Source organism: Nerophis lumbriciformis, linkage group LG06, assembly GCF_033978685.3.
Source record: "Nerophis lumbriciformis linkage group LG06, RoL_Nlum_v2.1, whole genome shotgun sequence".
NCBI lineage: Eukaryota > Metazoa > Chordata > Actinopteri > Syngnathiformes > Syngnathidae > Nerophis > Nerophis lumbriciformis.
The window spans coordinates 23,727,677-23,752,727 of NC_084553.2; the positions used below are offsets into that span (position 1 = coordinate 23,727,677).

General features: G+C 39.6%; 1 protein-coding gene across 5 annotated transcripts in view; it reads left to right on the plus strand.

The window, feature by feature from the left end:
* sox6 (SRY-box transcription factor 6) overlaps window positions 1-23,639 on the plus strand; it is a 200,241-nt gene extending 176,602 nt beyond the window's left edge. For all 5 annotated transcript variants that reach the window (XM_061963933.1, XM_061963936.1, XM_061963937.1 and 2 more), the window contains 4 exons: window positions 3,819-3,924; window positions 15,619-15,792; window positions 17,603-17,819; window positions 18,243-23,639. In XM_061963933.1, coding sequence (XP_061819917.1) covers window positions 3,819-3,924; window positions 15,619-15,792; window positions 17,603-17,819; window positions 18,243-18,576 — 831 coding nt within the window. In that variant the 3' untranslated portion in view covers window positions 18,577-23,639. The remainder of the gene's footprint in view (window positions 1-3,818; window positions 3,925-15,618; window positions 15,793-17,602; window positions 17,820-18,242) is intronic.
* The last annotated feature ends 1,412 nt before the right edge of the window (window positions 23,640-25,051 follow it).

Consider the following 25,051-nt stretch of genomic DNA (forward strand, 5'->3'; position numbering starts at 1 on the left):
ATTAAACCATCTGTTCTTTGTATCTACTTCAGTGGATATTGCCATATATAAGTTCCTTCTTTATCTCCATCCCCTTGTTGTGCACGGGCAGAATGGCTCGCACATGCACATGCACGCTAAAATCTTCCGCCGTTGCCATTTATGATAAAAAGTAGCGTATAGTTCTAACTTGTATATCGTATTTTACACCCTATAAGCTGCACCAGTATATTACCTGCACGCACTACATTTTTGAAGAAATGAGGATAAGTTCATATGTTAGCCACACCAGACTATAATCCGCAGATATATACTAGCACATTGTGAAATGAGATGTTTACATAGAAAGATTTTGTAAATGTTTGTTTACATACCTTGTTTCTGAACAGTGCCTGTAACACAGCAGTAAAACGGCTGATCAAACAAAAGAGAACAATCAATGATGTCTTTATTCATTCTTAATAAGATGAATAAAGATGTTCTTTTTTTAATAAGGTTTAAGATGTTTATCAGGATTCTTTCTCCTTGTGATTTTTAAACACTGAGTTTGAACAGTTTCCTAAAGATGATCATTTTAGTACATTGTTTGATTTATTTGCTTAATACATTCCATAATTTAGTCGTTAGCAAAAAAATCCCATAGATGAGCTGCATCTTTGTATAAGCCGCAGGGTTCAAACTTTGGGAAAAATGTAACGGCTTATAGTCCGTAAAATACGGTATGTTAGTAGACGCGATATTTAAGTGCTACGAAGGCCTAGAGGTTGGCTTTGGCACGTAAATAAGACCATCCACAAAACGGCGCTTTCCGAAAAGACAGCCAGAAAGCTGCTTTAAGATAGTCTGTAAAACAAAATCTATGCATTATTTGGACAATAGCACCACCATTAAATGTTATGTAGATCACAAGGTAGTGTTTTAAATGTAGATGACCCTTTTAAGGTTCATTGATCTTTGAAAGACACTAGATGCCCGAATGGGACAAGCGGTAGGAAATGGATGGATGGATGGACATCGTAAAATTAAAAGACGCTCTATGAAGAAACATGTATAGAAATGCTCACAATGACACAATGTATAGCATGTTCATCACATCCCTCAGCAACACGGAATTGATCATTTTCTAGAGCCTACAAATGCGTACCGTTGCAACCGGAAAACAACAAAAGTGTACTGATAAGTGGGACGGTTTGGGTAAATGGAAACAATGTAAAAACACACACGTGCATGCACAATAATCTCCCCCACTCCTCTGTGTGTTTGACTTTCATGTGTATTTGAAGAATTTTAGGCCACATGGCTTTGCCTATAGCCTGAAGCTATTTACAAAGAATCTGAAAGAGTGTCAGTACTGGCAGTGTGTTGCTTAAATATAGGGCAGGAGTACGCACAATGCACAGGGCCGTACGCCACCCGCCTTTGCCCAGAATACACCCTGTGGGCAGAGCAGCAGGCCTCCAGCACATGTTCTGTGGTCTGCCAGATTAAAGCTCTCTTCACAGCACTGACAAGAGCTCCTTTTTGGTTTCCCCATGCCCAACAAGTTCTATTCCTTCTTCTGTGACGCACGTCTTCACTGGGCAGCCTTGTGCAAGTGGAAATGCATCCGCAACCAAAAATTGAAGACAAAAGACCTCATGGGCCCGGCAGATGATATTATTGCGGACGGCAGCGCTCTGCAGCACGGGGTGTAAATGTAGTTGTGCGGGGTGGAGTGTACATGCTGAAGTCATTTAAGGGATGAACTGGTGGCTTGCCAGCGGTCGTGGTCGACCATTAAGAGTGTTCACTTTTAGCCTTTGTTTCCCTCGCTTATTAACTTTACCCCCCTCATCATTCATTCTTTTGCAACGACCTTAGTTTATGTACCTTTTTGTTGTTACTCTAATCTCTAAAATCTTACACACTTCCCTTCCCAAGATGTTTTTATACAAGCAATAAAATATGGCGGTGCTCTTCATCAACTCTCTCTTTCTCTTTGCCTGGCAAGACAGAATGCTTCCTTGGATGCTGCATGTCCTTTGCTACTCCTCTGTATCAGAGTGATCAGTAAAAATTTTATGACACTATAAAATAATAAAAGCGGCATTAATTTATCACAGCACTTGATGCGTGGGCAATAAAGAAGCATTAGTTCAGTGAACATTTTCAAGGTTTAAAACAAAAAACCACGTATGGACATAAATTACCCCACGTAGAACCAATAAGTATATTACGCACAGTATATAAAATTTTATGGAAATTTGTGCTGCCATATTGCACTGATCGCATGATGAATAATTAGCACAGCAAGCAGAGTGCAGGGTAGGGAAGTTACTTTGGTTAGACCTTCACATGAAATATAAAAATGCTGGCTGCCATAAACATTTTTTCTGTATGATGCATGGCCCACTGTCCAACACAGTGCTGATATGCTAACCAATCATACGACTAACACTGAGGCTCAACTGGTTATTAATGAAACTTATTGATGGATGGCCCCTGTTCTCTTCGCCTCTCAGACCAACGTGATGCTTAACGATCATGAGTTTATAAAAGGACTTGATTGATCGGAAGGGACCAGTGAAGCACATGAGAGCAATGACATGACAACTTTATTACATAGACATAGCAGCCGTGAACGCTGCATCTTTCTTGCAGACTGTCCCTGTAGCATTTGAAGCAGCCCATTGCCCACCCAGCTAATCAAACATCAGTCACTTTGTCATCGGGATGATAGCTTCTTTCATTAAGAGCAATAATATGGCCTAGTGATGAATACGGTTCCATGCGTGCACGTGTCGTGAATGCGTTCTATTCTTTTTGCGCCACTACATACGTCATCATACAAAAACACTTGAAGCAAATAGCAATAAGTGATGGATGGAGGGTTAGTTGTGCATTCATTTAGATGGCGATGAGTCTCAGGTAGAAAAGAAAAGAAAAAAACATCTTGTATGGATGAGTAGGAACAAAACGGTGCAATGCATTACAAAGAAGGGGCTTAAAGATTAATGTGCATTGTTTTGGTGTGGCAGGGGGGCTGTTAGTATCATGTAAGGACTCTCTACCTGAGGTTTTTTTTTATCTGTTTAGAAAAGCGAGGCAGAGGTCAGTGCAGGCAGCACATCGTTGGCAGACACCACACTCACCCTGGGAATAAAAAAAAAGCGCTTATTCTCTTTGCAGAGTCAAAGTGTCCATCTTGTAGTTGAGTCTTTAGAGAGGAAGACAGCTCCTTGCTAAAACCCTGTCTATTCACTGAGGAAGTAGGTCATTCAACAATGGAGCCAGCAGCAGTCGCCACTCTCCCCTTGCATAATACATTAAGTGTAATGTGCATCAACTATTCAGAGGCCTCCCAAATGCTGTTATTTTATTCTGTAAATGCACATGGACATGACATTCAATATTGTCACGGCGCGTTGAATGACAGGGTTTCATTGTGCGTCAAGTACAACACCATGCCAAGTTGAATCTGGGCTCGGGGAAAAAAAAGGCGACACGGCAAAGGGGAAAACGGTGTGTCTTTCAAAGCATGAACTCTGAATAAATGATGGCAGCTGAGCTGCGGGCGGTGTAGAGTAGAAGGCAGCGTGTAAGGACAAGATTACAGAGGAAAATCTGAGCACTGCAAAGAGGGCCACGACCCTATTGTGTGCTCAGGATCACAAAAGTGTAAATCTATTTACAGCACCTCTTGGCCTTACCCCTGCCCACTGCTCTCTATTATAGAAAGTACCGAAACACACCATGATAGGTCTAATAAAAAGACTATACATTAAAGACTATTTTCATCTGGACTGTCCTTATAATGCTAAGACCTGTGCTAACCTACACTATGTTTACTTCCTCTGCAGGAAAGGGCACATTTTGAGAGCCTCGGGCACCACCTAGGAAAGCTGGGAGAGGATGGCAAAATTGGGCACAGAGTTATTGACCTAACCAGGCCTGAGGATCTTGACGGTAAGAACATAACATTTTTTTCCCCACACAAAGTTACTGCAACACGTTCGGTCCGTTTGTTGAGAATTCATACTTGCATCTTTAAACCTAACCTATGATGATTGTAATCTTCATTGAAAACAAGTTACCACGTCAAAGTGTTTACAAAGTACAAAGAAGAAGAACCATGATAAACATTATGAATTTATTGATAATCTTATTTCACCATATGAAATACAAGTTACTTTAGTTACTTTACTAATTATTATTTCTTTCTTTATTTTTTAATGTTACTATTTATGGAGTATATTGGAAATAAATTGAGAACAGGAAGTCAACAAAAATGTTAGAAATTGCTATGTAAAGGAAAAGCGGGAGGTTTAAATAAGCTCTGCTTCTTTCTACTCCTTTTCGAACATGTTGAAAAGAGAAACTGGAAATTGTGATGTATGCATGTTCAAAATAAACTCAAACTCAAACGTTACGGTAAGACACTCTGTCACTTGGGGGGAGCCAGATGAGGTGGTTCGGGCATCTGGTCAGGACGCCCCCCAGATGTCTGCCTAGGGAGATGTTTAGGGCATATCCAACCAGGAGGAGGTCACGAGGAAGACCCAGGACACATTAGGAAGACTCAGTCTCCCGGCTGGCCTGGGAATGCCTCGGGATCTCCCGGGAGGAGCTAGACAAAGTGACTGGGGAGAGGAAAGTCTGGGCTTCTCTGCTTAGGCTGCAGCCCCCGCGACCCGAGCTCGGATAAGCGGAAGTAGATGAATGGATGGATGACAACACGTCCTTGTGGTCTAGATAATATGTGTTGGAAATGCGTTGGTATAAATTTTGGGTAAATTTTGCTCCACAGTCAGTTTTTTAAGCTGTCTGCAAGATGTTTGTTTGTGGAGGCATTCCCATTTGAACATATATTTTGAAGTTGTCGCCGATATTTGTTTTCCTGGCACGTTTGGAAATAAACTTCATAATTAGTATAGAAATAACTCGGACACAATATTAGGTACACCTACACAAGCTCCAATCAATTCAGAGCTGCATAAAAAAAGCCCGATATTTCAAAATAAGTATGTCCACCTCGTTGTGACATCACAACATAGCCAGACTGCAAAACCCAGCGGGCAGTGGCATCCAAAACTTCATGCAACCTAAGGCCAGAATGCATGACCCTCATGATTTGATACTTTGACATTAGTTAAGACGAGTATGCAACATTGTAACATTTATAAATCAGAAAAGATTAAAATCATCATCGGTACCATTTAACAACAGTTTCCCAGTAAAATGCCTATGTCACAGCAACTTAGTCTGCAAAGACTTGGCTTTGGGACCTGGTGGTTAGGGTCTAGACACAGTAGACTTGTGGAGATGGGTGTACATGGTAGACATCAGGGGCCTGGGGTAAATGATGCTTCAAACGAGAGCAGTTTTTCACAGGTAGGTGAGCTGAAAGACAAGGGTGCCTTAGGACAAAGCTGGCTTTTCTCCAAGCTGGACTCCTGCTGCTGTTGTGCTTGTTTGAGGTCTTGGGCACAGGAGAGTAAATTTTGCTAGCACCCAAGTGACAAAGCGTCATCCCTCTTTGTGGCCCTGGCTTCACCACAGAAGCGAGGACGACCCACACTGCACCAGTGTTTGTCTGACATCAATATTTGGAGCTGTTTCCATGGCACTTCAGAGCAAGGCTACAAGCGAAAATGCTTCTGACTCATCTTTGATACCTCACAGTGTCTCAAGGCAGGAGGATAGATATTTCTCAGGACAATGTAACCCACCATCATCTTTCTGCGGCATCACAAATAAGACTCTTGTTCCCATCGATGCAGTTGTCTTCTGTTAGTCAGGTTCATGTCGCATTCAATCTGACAATACACATTCATCTACGTTTCTCATTCGTGAGTCACAGCACCAGAACTCATCCCTCTTGGACTGCTCTTCGAATGCTCATTCTCCCAGTGGGAGTTTTCCTCCTGTAGCATTGGTGGAGTCAGGACTGAAAAGGAGCACACACCAGGGCAGTTGCGTCCTTTTAATTCTTTTACGGGGCCAAGGGAAAGGCTCATACCAGACGCCTCCCATCAGTGTTCCCAGTGGGCTATGGATTATAGGAGCAGGCAGAGGTCATAAGGAGAGGAGAGGTCCTGTTCCCAGAGGGAGATGGCTGGGAGCCAGGCTAGTAGGCATAACTCAAAATACAGCATCAACACTGTGAATACAGTAAAATAGCAAAACACATACTGTTGATAGATGAGGAGCAGGATTTTATGATGTGAACCACAAAGTGTTAACTCAACTCACAACATCTTTACTTCTTGTTGTAAGGTTCCCTGACATAATACCTTTGCTAAATAGAAGCATCTCGAAGCAGTTTTGTGCTCTCTTTAATTATTTGGAAGCCTATCATTAAGTTATTTTTATGGTCAAAAGTCATCCAGATGTGAGGGAGAAAAAAGGTTATATATTTTAGACTTCTAGCATAGTTAAGAGCTTGCATTTGGATTTATCTCAAACACTGTTTCCCTAGTAGTAGAGTTTGATGAAGTGGGAAAATACACAGAGAACCTCCCAGTCATTGCAGAGGGTGTGAAAGCCCCTCAGTGTGATCTCCAGAAGCGAGCAGCCGTTACACTGAGCCGTCCCTGTGCGCCGCAGCAGCCCCTCTGTCATCACAACAGCTCACAGAAGGCTTTAAGTTGCTTAAGCTAATATTTGCAAAGTGTGTAGCAGCGGCAAAGACTGGAAAGCAGGAATGGAAAAGGTTAGGATTCCCTTCATTTTACAAAGCCATCAGCCACCCGCGGGAACTCACCACTAACTTAGTAGTTCTGATAAAACAATTAGCAAATACCAAACAGGCTTCAGCCCATTTTTGTTGATGTGGCACCATGGAGTGGGGTGGTATCTCTAGCTGTGAGTCCTCATGGGATGGAAGAAAGATTGCAATATCAGTGGTAACTTTTCTGATGTTTATTACGACTTGATTGTTTAAAGGAGGTTTTGTTGTTGTTTTTCTTCTTCTCTGAGGTCGTGAGACTCAAATCCAGTTTTTTATTGCAGAGGAAGGAGGCTTGGACAGGCAGGCAGGGCCATAATAATTAATTGCCACAACAGTTTGGACACACACTTGGTCCATACAAATTAAAATGAGTAGAGATGGCCATAGTTGATCGTAAGAAAACAAGGCAAAATGGAGTGCACTAATTGGTCACAACCAGCAGAGGCACTGTTGTTTTTGCCTCCCGTCATTTGTAGTCTAAAGAAAAACAACATGACGTCAACTGTATGTGAAGTTGAACTTCATCCATGCAGAGTTGTTCAGTACGACACTGGCACACAACATTTAGAAAGATATTCTATGATCCGATTAAAAATCTGATTTCATATTTATTTTAGCATTAGGCTAAATTACTATTTTTCTTCATAGTTTATCGAGTAAATTAAGTCAAATGGCCATTCCCAAATAAGGATTTAGTTTCGTATGAGTCAGAGGCCTTGTTCACAATGCAGGGCAATTCGGTTTTTTTTTTGCCAATATGTGTGTGACCTGTATCAAATTTTTTCATGTCAATGCGAACAGTGCAATTATGATTTTTTTAAATCAGACCCATGTAGCTATTGTATGTGGATATAAATCAAAAATATATCGAATGTGACTCTAGTCCAGTGGTTCTTAACCTTGTTGGAGGTACCGAACCCCACCAGTTTCATATGCGCATTCACCGAACCCTTCTTTAGTGAAAAATAAAATGTTTGGTTTTTTCAAATTCAAGAAAAAGTCATATGTTTTTTTTATTGGTGCACAAAATGAACCGTGCATGAACATCACCTTGTTCAAAGAACAAAACCAACACAGTACATGAACTCACAACAAATTACACACCTTACACACATTACCATGAATTGATTAACGTGGACCCCGACTTAAACAAGTTGAAAAACTTATTGGGGTGTTACCATTTAGTGGTCAATTGTACGGAATATGTACTGTACTATGTAAACTTTACTGTTTCATATAATGTATTCTCTTCCTTTGCAATCTGCTAGTACAAGTTTCAATCGATCAATCAAACAACCTGCAAATCAGATGGAAAATCATTGGATAATGTCGAGACATTGACCAGAATGGGCTAAAATGTTGAGTGTTTGTCTGAAGTTGATAATGTTCAGTCTGTGAGGAGGCATCCCTGCTGCATCCATGCATTGGCAGCCTTCAAATGTACAAGTAGGCTGTCCTTCTGTGTGCCTGAATGCAGCCTGAAGAGCAGAGCTTGTGAGAGGTGAGGACAACTGGAGCACTGCTCCCCTCTGGCTGAGTACACGGTCAAGTCTAAGCCTGATTTTCTTTCACTTTCCCTGCTCACCATTTGTATTCCTCTCCTCCTCACCCCTGTAAACATAAGTCATTCCCCTCCTTGTAATTCATGCTGTTCATCTGCAAGGTTTACAGGAGAGACAAATTAAAAGGGGACTGTAAAATCCCTCTGTCGCACGTGAGTCACGGGCCTCATGAATCACAATAAATTCTAGCACTCCCTCTTTGTTATAAACCTCCCTCCCACCTTTTAAAGTATGGCCAACAGGGCTTGCCCTGTCACTGCTAAACATCTGTGTTTATTTACACAGTCGCACGCCCAACTAACTGATTCCTAAATGTCCTGCCACGCGGAGACAAGACGTACTTTAACGCGAATATGCAAAGTGTCATAGCGGTGTCATGACCTTCGAGTGAAAAGATGGAAAACAATTTTAGCAGCAAATTGCTTGTTCTGGATTGAGGGGATTTGATGAGACTGGCTGCTAATGTGCAGCTTGTGTCTGATAGACTCATATATTACCTGACTAGATGTGAGGTGGCACGTTTATCCACACAGAAAGCATTGCAAGCTTCTGTGTTTAAATGATTCAACATAAAGTCTTAAAGGGGAACTGCCATTTTTTATTTATTTTGCCTATCATTTAGAATCCTTAAGTAAGAAAAGCACATATATATTTCTTTTTTTATGTATTCTAATCAGTAAATAAATGTGAGCAAAAGTCAGCTTACAATGTAGCCTGTGGGAGTCGCTCTATTCTTCCTTTAAATTACCTCTACTCTATAAAACCTCCAAACACTGTAAGTATATGTGTAATGTAGTAACAGGCACATTCATGATAACATGTAATTGTTACGAATTTTGCTCATTTTAAGCATACGGCGGTGCATAAATTAAAAAAACGCAGCACAACGTTCACTTTTCCCTTTGACAACATCACTGATTTCTACTCACTGCAGACTTCATGGGAGACAACAAACACAATGAAACATCACTTACTATACAATGTCTGCTCTCGCTGGGAGGCCAACTGATAGGATGTTGATATATTCCCGTTTAGATGAAGACTAACTCATAATCCTTGTGAAGAAAAAAGGGGGGCGAAACAAAACGTCTTTTCGGGTCATTTATGCCAATTCCGTAGTCCAAATTGGCTGTTAAAGTGTACCAACTTCCCAGTTTATGTCCACAATAACTGAGTATCCTAGAGACATAGTTTATAATCTAAAATTAACTTTCACCAGCGCCGAGGCGAGAGAGCAGCTCACCAGCTCATGATGTCAATAGAGCCGCATAAGGAAGTTACCTCTCTCTGATCAATGCGCTGTTAAATGTAGGTCCCTAACATTAGCGCTTATAATTAAAAAAGTGCTAATACTTGGCTAATACTCAGGTCATTAAAATGTATATGGAGTATTGTTAGCGCTTTTTCAATGGTTATTTACTGGGTTTTATGCTCGGAAAAGACGCAATAGACGTCTGGCTCCCATTGGCTCGATTGTAAGCAGACTTTTATTTATTTTAATTTAGGAGATAAAACGCATTAAAACATGTGTTTGTGTCCTTAATAAAGATTGTTAAATATTCCAAAAAAAGCGCAGTACAGTGTAATGCATTAAAACATGTGTTTGTGTCCTTAATAAAGATTGTTAAATATTCCAAAAAAAGCGCAGTACAGTGTAAAGTTGTCACACAAAACATTTCTGGGAAATATTGTCATTATGCAAAAATATGTTTAGCAGTGAATGTATAAACAATTAATTCCACACATATGTTTGGAGCCATTTTACTATTTTTTAAAAAGCATGTGATGACCACAGAAGTGTAGATGGCTAAAATCCAGATAATTTTAGGTTATAATTATTTTTTCTGTACAACAAATAACTACATTGTACAATAAATGTTAGTTAAAATATTACATGTACATGATAAAGGACAGAATATTTTCTTATTTCCAAATTGGAGATTGACCAGCGGGGCTTGAACTTTAAATATGACACATCATACTCCGATTTTGAAGCCCACCAAGCCCGGTGTCATGGTTGCATATGACAAGGCAGGAAAAACTAAACGGGAGCAAGTCACATGCATGTCTGCATGCACTCCTGGTTAACTATGGATGTGGCACAAGCTGATGGAAGGCAGTTGTTTTTTCCCTCGCCATAAGAAGCTCACCTCTGCCCATATGCATGTGCACCAGTATATAAATTGCTGAATCAGTGTCAGTGATAGAGTAATGGCCCAGGAGGCATCGTAAATTACGGCGAGCGATCCCAAGGTGCAGACACTGGCTGTCTGTCTGAGTGAGCGCTGTGCTCCTGAGCTAATGAATACCTTCATCTGGCCCCGGCAGTCAGCAGATTGGCCTGCGTTGATGGATACTGTCAGCCCTCCGCCACTCCACATTTCATTGCACAATAAACATGCTTGTCAAAAGCAAACAAAGTGAAATCAATTCATCCTGTACAGTGAGTGCATGCTAAATGAAATTAACGAACTGTGGGCTCCAGTGACAGCAGCGGTAGTGTATTATTTCCGCCTGTAGCCTTCCGGAGGCTAAAGATGGATGAAATGCAACACTTGCTATTTCTGTATCTGCTGCTACAGTATGTGTGTAAGCAAATACCTTTTAGTTCACGTATAGCAGGGGTGTCAAACTTTGTTTCATTGAGGGCCACATCACACTTATGGCTTCCTTGTAACCAACGTTCCCTCTAAGGTGCGCGCCTGCGCAATTGCGCACTGCTCAAGCGTCCTCGGCGCACAGCAAATATATGCCGCGCACCAAATCAAATCCCATCTGAATTCTAAACAAAATAAACACATTTATTCTGTGTAATTTTGCAATGCAACTCTGAGTGACAGTGACAACAAGCGGACCTAACGGTGTTCGTCAACATCGTTCAATTGAACACCGTTCAATTATTGTAACGTCTATCGAGATGCTTCGAGGACAGGAATTTTATCGATCACTTTATTGAGCAAAACTGTTTGTATTCGGCCATTACCACACCAAAAACATGAGTAAAAAACTTCTATCTCGAAAAACTAGTCATTTTGTGCCGTACAAACAAGGCCAAAACCAACTTGTCATCTGTCACCAACACGCATAGCTCTAAGCCACTGGTGCGTTTATGGCCACACAAAAAGTCGGACAACTCAAACACCACACATAGTTACACTATGACTCCTCAGTCATACGTGTGCTTATTCTACTGTCATTTATTATTAATGTTAATTTATTGATATTAATCATGGAATGCTGTTACTAGAGAAAGTTACAGGAATGCACACTTCATCCTATGCTTACATTTCCTTGTGCAACATGAGGATGTTTAAGGGGAACTAAATGTGATCTCTGAAAGGGGTACAAATGATTTCCAAAGCAGGACCCCCACCCAGACATATTGTACAATACTAATGCATAGCTTATGAAAAACAAGATTTATTTTATTTTCATTACAAGTGGGCCAAATCACTAATATTACTAAATAATCTCATGAAAATGGACTCCTCTCATTTGAGTGTTATTATAAAAAAATGGTTTGAGACAGGTGTGCTGCTGGTATTGCCACGTGTGATGTTGCTCACATGTGCTCCACTGAATGCTCAGGGAGTTTTTGTGTTTGCTCACACACATGAACAATTAGAGGGAACATTGCTTGTAACAGTGACTAGCACGGTTTACCAAGTCAAATTCCTTGTGTGTCAAAGATGCTTGGCCAATACATTTGATCTTGATTCTGATATAAATGTATGATCGCCTCATGAAATGATTACACAGTTGCATATGCATTTGATTATTCTATTTAATTGTACACAATGATGGATCACTTGCTTTAAAATCACAAATCAGATTTTTCAGTATCTATTTTTATTTTTACAAAAAAATGTAGTTAAGTCAAAAAATTGTTTTTGTATGATCAGGTAATATTAAAGTTTAAAAGTTATGCATTTGCATGCAATGCGTACCGTCGTTTCCAGGCTATAGAGCACACCTAAATACAAGCCGCACCTACCTAATTCTTGGAGACATTTTTTCTTTTGCACAAATATTGGCCTTACAAGCCACAGGTGTACACATTACAACATGAAATATTCACAAATTCAACGTCAGACAATGGCAGTAACATGGTGTACAAAAGCCCGCCGGAAAGGTCATTGAGCACGGTCTCCGTCCTCCCATTGGCGAACCTTTCTTGGCCCGTTACTGTTGTTGGATCTCCATTCCGTGTGGCGGCTGTTTCGTTTTTTGACGGCCGGGTTGGCGTTCTTTGGCTTTGGGGCTGCATCTTGTGCATTTTGTTGTTTTGTCTCCATGACAAGGGTGAGTCCATCACACGCCAAATGGCTGACAGAAGGACTGTATGTGCGCTTTTCATTTAATGCTAAAACATTAATTGGTCCACTGAGACCCATTTGGTCTGATGTCCATCCATTCATCCATTTTCTAACACTTGTCCCTGTCGGAGTTGCGGGGGGCTGGAGCCTATCCCAGCTGTTGACAAGACAAAATTTATCGGCAGCCTGTGAAACATGTGGACCCAGAAAAAAAAAAAAATGTAGCCGCAGAAATTTGTACGGAAATTACGGTACTTTTTTTTTTCTGGCAAAATGGAAAGAACAAATACATTTAGTAAAATTAAGTACTTATTGCCAGCCTTTTGTGGGCCAAATAAAATGATGTGGTGGGTCAAGTGCTGTCAAATAATATATTCTTTTAATCAGCTTAATCACACTTTCGAATTTGGATTAACTGATTAATCACATGTTACATTCTTGTATACGTGCCTGCAACATTTAAATGGACTTAAAAAAACAAAACAATATTTTGACACAAATGCAAATTTATTGTCAAAATGTCATTAAGGAACGTTTCTTAAATGTTTTACTTGAATGCACGTAATCTATCTTAATATCACATTTTTATCTGATGTCCCATTGGAGAGTATTTTGAAGTAAAATTTGCCAGTGAGCACACCAGTCGGAATCCACTCACTTATCTTCGCACTGATGTATGCATTGACCACTCAGTGATCAAAAATCACTCTGCCTTTCAGGTAATCAGGTAAAAAAGCATGTACGGTCAAAATAAATTGCATAATTAATCTGCGTGTACACATGATTAATGCAATAACTTTGTATGATTAATCCATGAGTTAACTTATTTTTGACAGCCCTAGGTGGGCCACATAAAATGATGTGTAGATCTGGCCCCCAGGCCTTGACTTTGAAACCAGTGACGTATAGGAAACCAAATTGGATCACCATGTGAAAACAAAAAGCCTGCATGCACATTAATGCGAACAAAAATCACACAGTAGTTGAAAATATGTAATGACTATGATCAAGTTGTGCTGCAAAGAAAGACCGGATGTTTGTTTTGGGACTTTCTTCTAGATTCTACATTGTTCAATGACGTGTTTTGGTGCTTTTAATGACAGGACAGTGATTCTGAGTGGCCGCAACTATAAGAAAGTAAAAACTATAGCTTCTGTGCAGTGTCACAATATTTATTTTTTGCCTGAAGCCTCTAGGGATCATAAATGTTGCTCTTTACTGTTAAAGAGCAAACATCTGCTGGAAATGGAAGGAGGATCCCTTTGTACTGTGAGAAACATGTTTGCAAGAAACATTCTCTCATGAACCACGAACACAACAACTCTTTTTCTGAATTAGAGACCCTCAAGCTGGTCAGGATTTGAGTGGAGCAGCAGTGTCTTCAATGATTATAGCAGAGTGAAAGTGCGGCATGTGGATTTGGAAAGAATGTCTCCGCAGAGCTCGCCATTACTCATTTAGAATTAGATTTTGTTTATCATTTGAAATAATAATAGAAATCAAACCCCAGGTAATGTGTGCCAAGCTGCTGATGGAATGGTCTAATGAGAAGGCTTCACATGTGGATGATGAAATATGCATGAGTCATCCCAAGCTTTCTTTTGCAGACTTGAGATCATTAAAGATGTATCGTAGCATATGGAAGGCTTTTTTTGTCTTATTTTTTCCAGCCTTGTTTATCAACATGTTTTTGTTTGTTAAAATATTCATAGTGCTTTTATTTAATTCTTTCACATCTTACTTATAAAAGGAAGCAAATGTGCATGCAAACAGAAATCATTATCAGTCTGATGAACAGTTAAATCACCGAGAAGCTCTCTTCTCTGCCGATAGTGAATGGCCTGATTGAGAAAGCGACTCATCACAAATGTGTGAAGAACACACTCTTTCTCCAACTCGCCGTCTTTGCTCTCTTCTTCCCAAACTGCCTCGACTTTTCGGTTTGTTATTTGTTTTGGCACGCGGGAACATTTTATGGATGCCAAGCTGAAATGTAAGCAACTGATGAGAGAAGTGTGAATGTGTGCACACAAAACATGCAAGTATCCACAGCAGTTTGTTTGTCATCATTTTTTTTTTTTAATCATACAGAACGTCCAAATATTTTAAGTACTCTGTTTGTATAACATTTAAATATTTGCACTTCAAAATATTGAAACCATATTTTGAATTATATTTATTTTAAAGAAAATTTAACATAATACCAATTTTAATAACTAGTGACTGTTTGTAATATTAAATTACTTTTTACATACTTCCGTTAATGTATACTATTCAACAATGTATTGAGGGATGCAAAAGGTATAACATAAAGTGAAACAAAAATACCCCTTGTGTATCTACAAATGGACGGACAGATAAACTATGTTAATACCATGATGGATATTAAGTAATAATTGTTAAAGAATCATTTTCAGTGATCATTTTCATCTACTTTCTAGTGAATCTATCGGATAGGCAAATATAAGCCTTGGCTTCAGCCTATTCCTTTTTTCGGTCATTCTTTTGTGTGTGTGTGTGTGTATGTGCTGTTAAATTGATCACACAAAATGGTTGATTATGTGACCGAAATAAACTAATTTCAATTAATTTAATTTTAAGACATGTGATGAAATATGATTAAAAATACGATAATAAAAAATATTACCATGATCATATATATGCAATGTCACATATTAATAAAATGAATAATAAAACATTTATGTTATTAATCTATGATGAAAAGTTATATTTCTGCAAGTAAAAAAGAGACTATGAAATAATAATACAACTAAAAAAAATTAGAAACCTGAGATAAAGGGTCATATGTCTGCAAATAAAAAAAAAGACTATCAAGAATTGTCTTTACCAAAAACAACTGATAATCTCAGTATGAACAGACGCAGGTTGTGTAGAAGGTGAACTTAAATACTGTGATATTGAATAGAGACAGTCAATGTCCACTGTGTTGCATCATATAGTAAATAAAGTAGAATTATAGGAGGACTCGTCAGTTCACATTGAAGTCAATGGAAGTGTGATCAACCCGAAACATATAATTGTTGGTCAACAGGAGGCGCTGGATCTACCGAGGCGAGAGTCTTCAGGGAATCGAGAGGAAGAAACAACAACGAGCCGCACATTAAAAGGCCGATGAACGCGTTCATGGTGTGGGCCAAAGACGAGAGGCGCAAGATCCTCCAGGCCTTCCCTGACATGCACAACTCTAACATTAGCAAGATTTTAGGTAAGTCCAAATATCTTCCATCCTCAAAATGTGTTTTCGGTTGTGTAAATGAGCCTTTCTTCGCGCTACTCAATTGTGGGCGGTTCCAAAGTGTAACCTTACAGTATGCGGGGGAAAAGCACACAAATGATTTAGAGCCTATGACTAGCATAAGTGTTTGTCATAAAAAATGACAGAGGCTAAATGTGTGTTGTCCTCTTAGTAGTCAAGTCCATACATCAGAGCTGTTAAAAGGTGCTACGGTGCGACAGAAGATCACGTCGTCTCTGTGCACTACTTACTGTCTGACTCCAAAGAATGTCTCTTGTCTCGCTCAAGTGTTAAAGCTCCTCAGCGCTTGCAAGACAGTGTGGAATGGAAAACTCTTTGAACCCTTGTCAGCTGCAAATAACGGAGGTCCACAGTAGAACCACAAAGATGGAACACAATACATTACTACTGGAACTCCACTTTGTTTGAATGAAAGGAGCATTCATCCATTCCAGAGTCAAACTGTCATAAAAGCTTTTTTATAATATACATTAACCGTCATACAAGTGTTTACTACTGTTAATGCCGTCATTGAGTTGCAGCTGTTTTCATCAACAACATTTACTTTACACTGAGTTACAGTAGAAAGTAGTATGACTACACACTTTTTTCATTCAATCAATGGAACATTTCATATCGATATATCGATATAAACTCTCAGGGATTTAGCCAGATACACTTTTAGACACTGGTTACATAATTATCACAGTAAAAAAAAAGTATTTACCGTATTGACCCGAGTATAATACAGTATTTTCCCTACTAAAAAAAGATCGATCGTCCTATATTCAGGTTGTACATTTATACATGCAAAGTAACAGGTGGTGCCAAACAACATCCACTTAAGGATGTCAGAGCTTTTTTCCTGTCACTCACACACACACCAGTGACCTAGAATGATCATTGAAAAAAGAGTCTTTGAAGTCCGAGTTATGATACAAATTTTAGTATAACGAAATATAATTGTATTTGAATAAGAACGATTCCATTCATTATTGTTCCAAAACAATGATTGCAACCGATGTGCTGTTCATATTTTACAGCTAATGCTAATGTCCAACTCGTATATCTAGCTGTGCTTTTAAATAAATAACACACTCTTCTAACACACCATAAATCAATCAATATACTAAAATAACACACAGTGAGGTAAAATAGCAAATACAAGGTAAGATCTTAAATAAACAATAACAGGGCCAAGGTAATGTGTACATCTTTGTTTTCCCTTTAGCCAACTCTTAAAGTTCATACATGAGATTAATTTGATGTCTGTTGGTAATGTATTCCATAGTTGACAGCCTGTGATTAAAAGGCGGATTGTCCAAATGTCCAGTATGTAGTTCTTCAATGTGATATTTTACAGTTCCCAGCCATTATGCCCATCATTTGCTCATTATTATTGTGTATTGTAATGTTCCTAAAGGGAGGCTCTGGGGCTGGATCTTGTAATTATTTAAAAATAGACTTCAATAACCAGAAATGAATACAACTATCAAAATGTAATAGGTTGCATTTTGTCCAATATTTGACAGTGATGCCAGCGGATGGAATTGTGTCAATTATATCAAGCAGAGTCATCAAACAATTTTAAAAACCAGTTACTATTTCACTGAATAGTCTTCCAAAAATAGGTCTTGAGAAAGATCGGTTGTCTTATATTCGGGTCTATAAAAACACCCTGCTTTAGGTGTTGAAAGAAAAAGTATATAAGACACAGCAACGTGTTATAAAGACAAACATGTCCAACCTTTAATCGGAGTCAATGTAACATGTGGTGCAGGCTCCAGGTGGAAGTCCATGTCCAACCAGGACAAGCAGCCATACTATGAGGAGCAGGCCCGTCTGAGTAAGCTCCACTTAGAGAAGTACCCCAACTACAAGTACAAACCACGGCCGAAGAGGACCTGCATCATCGACGGCAAAAAGCTGCGTATTGGAGAGTACAAGCAGATGATGCGTTCACGGCGGCAAGAGATGAGGCAGTTCTTCACTGTAGGGTAAGGCGCACACTCACCGATTACATGCTAAATAACAATAACTGCACTTGATGATGTAACAGGAGATCCCACAGGCATGTGTTGACCTAACCCCCCTGCATGTGTGTCTTTAAATCAATGGTAACGATTTCATAATTTTAGACAATAGCAAGCTGCAAATGGGCCATGAAGTGCAGAGCTTATTATAGGATTTCAGCGGTAAGTATAGACTTGGACAAGCCTGCAGGCCACTTTAATTTACTGTGTGCGGTGTGCTGGACAACACTTCTCCAGGTGTTCCCATGTCAGTCAGCCTCTTAAGTGGCCTGAACATCAATCATCCAGAGCAGAGCTGCCTATTGCTTTTAGGTTTCCAATAACCCCAGAATTTCACCACTGTTTCAAATGGAAGAATCAAATCCAATGTCTTCCTGTTATATGCAGGCAGCCGCCACAGATCCCCATCACCACAAGCGCCAGTATGGTCTACCCAGCCATCACCATGGCGACAACTACACCCTCACCCCAAATGACGTCAGAATGCTCGAGCGCGTCTGCGAGTCCCGAGCCGCCCATTCCCGTCATCCAGAGCACGTACAACATGAAGCTGGAGGCCACCCCAATGGCCAACAACAACAACAACAACAACAACAACAACAACAACAGAGCGGCAGTCAACGGAGAGGACGACATGGACATGTACGAAGACTTCGAGGACGAGCCCAAATCAGACTATAGTAGTGAAAATGACACACAAGAGCCAGTCACCGCCAACTAGAAGTCCGATGGCGTCTCAGCAGGCATACAGGAGGATGCCACACTGTCGAGACAACACCCTCAAGGTTTAAAAGAAGGACGACACCAACCTGGTACAAGCCCACATGCACATGTGGCTTCAACAACATCAACAAAAAAGCTATTTGGTCTTAATTGTTTCTTCATGTGTGTTCTAATTGAATTTTTTGGGGGTCATTATGATGATGAACATCCGAACAACATGGCTGCAGCCTACACAACAAAAAACAGAACTTGAAATTATTTGACCATGTGTTTGAACAATTAGCTGATTTTGTTCCTCACTCAGGTATCGTGTGCCAGCCAACAGCGTGTGAATGTGTTTGATCATGGCTCTTTTAGCGGGGAAAAAAAGGTCACATGAAGCAATCGTCTTCGTCATTTAGTGCATTGGTGCCAAACAAGTTGTGTCAGGAGAAAGGCTTAAAGCGGACCTATGATGATTTAAATCTACTTTTAAAAACACTTCCTTGCGGTTTAGATGATATTTATTGGCATACTTGCCAACCCTCCCGATTTTCCCGGTAGACTCCCGAATTTCACTGCCCCTCCCGAAAATCTCCTGGGGCAACCATTCTCCCGAATTTCTCCCGATTTCCACCCGGACAACAATATTGGGGGCGTGCCTTAAAGGCTCTGCCTTTAGCGTCCTCTATAACCTGTCGTCACGTCCGCTTTTCCTCCATACAAACAGCGTGCCGGCACAGTCACATAATATATGCGGCTTTTACACACACATAATTGAATGCAAAGCATACTTGATCAACAGCCATACAGGTCACACTGAGGGTGGCCGTATAAACAACTTTAATACTGTTACAAATATGCGCCACACTGTGAACCCACACCAAACAAGAATGACAAACACATTTCGAGAGAACATCCGCACCGTAACACAGCATAAACACAACAGAACAAATATACCCAGAACCCCTTGCAACACTAACTCTTCCGGGACGCTACAATATACACCCCCGCTACCACCAAACACCGCCCACCTCAACCCCGCCCCCCCACCTCAAACCCCCCCCCCCATATCCCGAATTCGGAGGTCTCAAGGTTGGCAAGTATGTTTATTGGACATGCTTTGGTGTACATTTTGCCTCAGTCACATTTATAACCTGTTTTTCGAGTCTGCCTGCAAGATGTTCGATTCTGTAGGCGTTCCCAGATTGCAAATGAAACCACACCCCGACCTCTCCAAAAGTACCATTATGTAGCTTTTGAACATGTTGAACCCTGTTTGAATATGTATCTTGAAGTCGTCAACGCTAATTTTTTTCCAGACACGGTCAAAAATAAACTTCATAATCATTACCATATTTTACGGACTATAAGCCACACCGGTATGTAAGCGACACCCACTAAATTTTACAAGAAAAACATATTTTTTTCATATTTTAGCCGCACCACACTATAAGCCACAAATATATACCGGTTCGTCGTCAAATGAGATATTTACATCGTAAGATTTTGTAAATGTTTATTTACATACCCTAATTATTTCCAAACAGTGCCTGTAACGTGACAGTAAAACAGCTGATCAAACAAAACAAAAAAGTCATTGATGACTTAATTAAGTCATTTTTTTAAAAGTTTCAATATGTTGAGCAGGATTCTTCTTCATAATAATTTGTAAACCCTTTGAGTTTGAAGAGTTTCTTAAAGTGGATCGTTATAGTAAATTGTTATATTTCTTTGCTTAAATCATTCCATAGTTTAGCTGTTAACGAAGAAAAGTCCAAAGATTAACCGCGCCTTTGTATAAGCCGCAGGGTTCAAAGCTTGGGAAAAAAAATAGCGGTTTGTACTGTAATCCGGAATATGCGGAATATAGATTCACCCGGTCACTGCCCACTCCCCGCTTCAGACTCTGCATAAAGAAGCTGTTTTTAGCAGCATTTATGTCACGGCATGTTGCTGTCAATGTTAATATGCACATGCCATGATTAGATTACTTTTTTCAAGCTCCTACCCCTCTGGCTAAAAGCTTGACTTAATGTCCGAATAAGAGCGTCCACCTAGCTGTGTGACATCACGACATAGCCAGACTGCAAAAGCCAGCAAACAGAGGCATGCAAAACTCTTCATCACGCCATAATGTGTGAACCTTATGATGTGACGTTTTGGCATTGTTCAACATGAGTACTCAACATTTTCTAAGTCAGGAAAGAAGAAAATCATCATAGGTCCCTTTCTAATACAAATTCAGAAGGTTAAAACCTATCAAGCCAACCTTAGTCAACATCACTAACTCCTTCCCAGTCGGAGTTCATCTGACTGATTGTAATCAGGCCAGAACGCTAAAGGGCCAAAAGGTCGCCAATCTGAAGGATTGGAAGAGCGGCGAAGGCAGCTTTGGAAGCATTACAATCTTCAAATTGATGTCGTACAATGTGTAGCTACACATCCTTCTCTTAAACGCTTTAGCCCCCATTTGGACGGCAAGTTTAAAGTCTTAGCTCTTTTTTCCTCAATCTTAATTCTTTTTGGACATTGTAAATCTTGAATGGACACTAAGACGTCTTAAAACAGAGCACAGTCATCAGGCCGGTGGCAGTGATTACTGTCCTCGTCTTAAGACCGGAACATTTGTACACTATAAGGCAAACTTGGTCAAGTGCACTTATTATTTTTTTCCTCATTCTCGTTGTTGCTTTTCCAGTGCACTTATCAACAAGCATTTGAAAGAAAAGAAAAGATGGCAAGTGACCGCCTTGGCTTGATGCAACTCCTCCATTTGGACACTCAGATCCTCTTTATAAGGACACACACCTCCTCTCCCTGCCATGCCCTGCCCTGACCCCTGCCCGGAGTCACCTCAGCACCACCCAGCGGGCGCCATCTGGGAACGCCAGGGAGGGTCCTAGAAACAATAAAAGTGAGGCGCGCGTTCCTCATTGTGCTCTCCATCAAAGCGCTGGAAAGTGAGCTTCTCAACAGGGCTGCCCACCGCGGCCCACTCACCAGATGGAACAAGTACATCAAGCTGTGGGGGATTATTAAAATGACTGACGACTGGCTATCATGTGAGATGCGCCATTATGAATGCATGACTTCAGCTATTCCCCCTCGCTTGCCCTTGAGACAGGAGCTCACCGAGGATCTGACTGGCCGCTCACTGCTCGGTACGTCCGCATCACGTCTATTTATTTATTTCACACGCTTTACTGTCCTGACGAGTGGACATGTTTTTCCTCCTGTTTGCTGACTGCTTTGTCTGTGATTGTAAATATGTTCATGACCATGCCTCACACGCTGGCTGGAGGCTACTTACACACAAAAGACTTGACCGCGTGCTCACGGGGCAGAGAAAGACACAAAAAATAATAATAAAAAAAAATAAACACGAACTCATAAAGGAGATGCTGTTTCAGAAGTGTTTGAAGCACTGGATATAAATTGTCTGATTAATGTGAATCTGTTTGAGGAAGAAAAAAAACAAAAAAACAACAACCATGAATTAACAAAATTCCCCAGATGGACTAGAGTGGGTTTGCTCTCACAGTTGCCAGACTTTTGGTTCGCTTTTTCTTTGTCGACTTGTTTTGTTTATTTATGCAAAGACGTGCGATGGATGCATACTTTAGGGCTGCCTTGTGTTTCCAAGTGTCACTAAAACAACAACAAAAAGGACAATCAGAGCGGGGATGCTTGGATTGGGAGTTTGCAAATTCACCATTCATTCTTAATATATAGGAAATCTTATTTTATTTGAATTTTGAAGCATAACTTATGTAGCTTAATCTATTTTATTTCTGTCATTGTATGATTTAAAAAAAAAAAAAAGTCATCATACCTCATGAAGATGCTGAATTCTGTAATTTAAGAAGCAATCCAACAAGTACGGTTGTCACTAAAACAAGAAGCACTTGATGTTAAAGCTCATCATGTTTGAAACGTGCTGTTGAAAAGTGGGAATGTGCATATATTTATAAGTGGCAAAATGTTTTGTATCAATCATTTCTTGTCACATGATCATGACGATCCAGCCATGTGCAAAAGGAGCCCTTCCAAGGACAAGATTTCTATGCTGATTCATGCTTTTTACTGTATTTTTTTTCTTCTTCTTTTGCCATGAATGGAGTGGGACTGCTGGCTGTGTGTTAATTTAATCAGCACAATTCACTGACATGCTGGACTGGTGAAATACTCGCTGCTGTTGAGGAGGTACTTTGTTTGTGAAGCAACACTGTGTCAGGCTCTTCCATCATTAGAGCCCCTTTTTTTGGACTTTGCTGGCAGTCTACGTAAAAAAAAACAAAAAAACTTTTTGTTGTTTTTCCTGGCAGGTACCTACGGTATAGGCCAATGGCAAGTATTCTTCGGGTGTTTTTAGAGAAAATACATAGTGTCTGTCGCTGCTTGAAAAAAATAAGTTTATGTCTGAATATGTAAATAGTTTATCATAATATCTTGTACAGTCCAATGTAAAGTTTTTAATTCAACTTCATAATGTTGCCATTGTGTTCACATTCTTTCCACATTACAAAAAAACAGATTATTTGCTTGGTGATATCGCTCAAAAGATAAAATACATGTTTTTTTTTCTTCTTTGTTTGGTTTGGCTTCCTAGTGTACACCAGCAGGTTTCCATGTGCAGTATTGACGTGAGGTAAAGTTAAGGTGAATCCTTTTACAGTGGTTGTGTGCGTGTGTGATTGAGTGTGTGTGAGAGAGAGAGAGAGCGTGTGTGTGTGTGTGGAGTGCAATCTCCCCTAGCTTTTGTAGTATTACTATATCAAGTTAAAAAAACAAATATATATTTGGGTGCATCTAGGCATCATGAAAATGTGCATACTTTGTAAAAAAAAACATAAATTATCCCCAAAAGAATGAGTTGAGGCATCAAATGGTGTGATATAATTTCTGTGTCTCAGTGCATTGTAACAATCTAACAGGGCTTAGCAGAGTAGCAGCCTGTTTATGCTCATTTACCTCAAATATTTTCCCCTCCCTTTGTGTAAAAGAGGAAGCGTTTCTCACATCACTCCATCTTTTGTACTGCTGTTGACACTTACAAATTAAAAAGGCATTTTGTTTAAATACTCATTGTGGTCCTCACTGATCTTCTTTGTGTCAGATGTATGGGGAAACAACCCAAAACCTTGTGATGTGTCCAGATGTGATTTGAAAAAAATACATTCATTATTAAAATGATTCAACCCTCATTGATTTGCAAAGTTTATAGCATGCAGTAGTTTGCAGGAAAGCAACAAAAAAGAGTTCAACACGTCTGAACTACTTTTTTTTTAATTGGCCATATTTTTAAAGTGGTACTGTCAAACAATTAAAATATTTATATTATATATACAGTTTTTAATTTTGCATGAGCAAAAAAGAAGGGAATATAGATGCACTTAATGTGTTTATTAAACACCGTTAACATCAAAATACTGTCTGCTTTTTCTAGACGAACACATTGATGTGGATTCATGTTATTCCTTTTCTGTTTTTATTCTGCCATATGGAAGTGCTTCGTTTAGAGCCTGTGAGCTACCAGTAGCTTGCAAGCTGATTTTGAATGGCTCACTAAAGGGTCAAAACATTCATCCATTTTCTACCGCTTGTCCCTTACGGAGTCGCGGGGTGTGCTGTAGCCTATCTCAGCTGCATTCGTGCGGAAGGCGGGGTACACCCTGGACAAGTCGCTACCTTATCGCAGGGCCAACACACACATATTTGTTGAAACTCTCAGTATTTGTATAACTGCACTGCAAATTATTTGCCATTTGCCAAGATTTAAAGTATTTCTAGAAATGTCCCTAGATTTAAGAGCTATTTACTTATTTTTAGTAATGGGCTTATCTCGATTTTAGCATGAATAATTATATTTTTTCAATTCTACAAACGTAGTATAAAAATGTTAAAATTGAGAAAATAACTATTAAAATGTTGGTTTTCCCCAAATACAAACTTGTGTTTATATCCTGCAACATCTCGTGTGTGCTTAATTTAAAATTGCAAGTTGAATAATGCTTAGTTTCAGAATAAAATATGTATTTCTATCTTACAAGTCCTGCTAATTTCTAAATGTGCAAATCTTAATTTAGGATGTCTTAGCAAGTAAATGTATCCATCCATGCAGCTAAGTAATTCAATTACTTTTAGGGGTTTTTTCCCCCCCTAAAATCTAGTCTTTTTATCTTGGCTCTTTTTTGCAGTACTGCAAAATAGAGCCAAGATAAAAAGATGTGTGTTCAATTCAATCAACATGCTTCTATTTAATGACAAAATACCACAAAATAGCATGAAACAATGGCCACATTGTTTGATTCCACATCTGCTTTCTGATTAAGACAATCATATAAATGAAACACAAATCTTTCATATTTGTCAAAGTACCTCTACAAGTGATTTTTTTTTAAATACTGACTGCTGCCTGTCCTAATTAAACATTTTAAAAAGAAAAGTACTTTACAATAGGAGCTGGAACATTTAAAGTCATTTTTTAAATG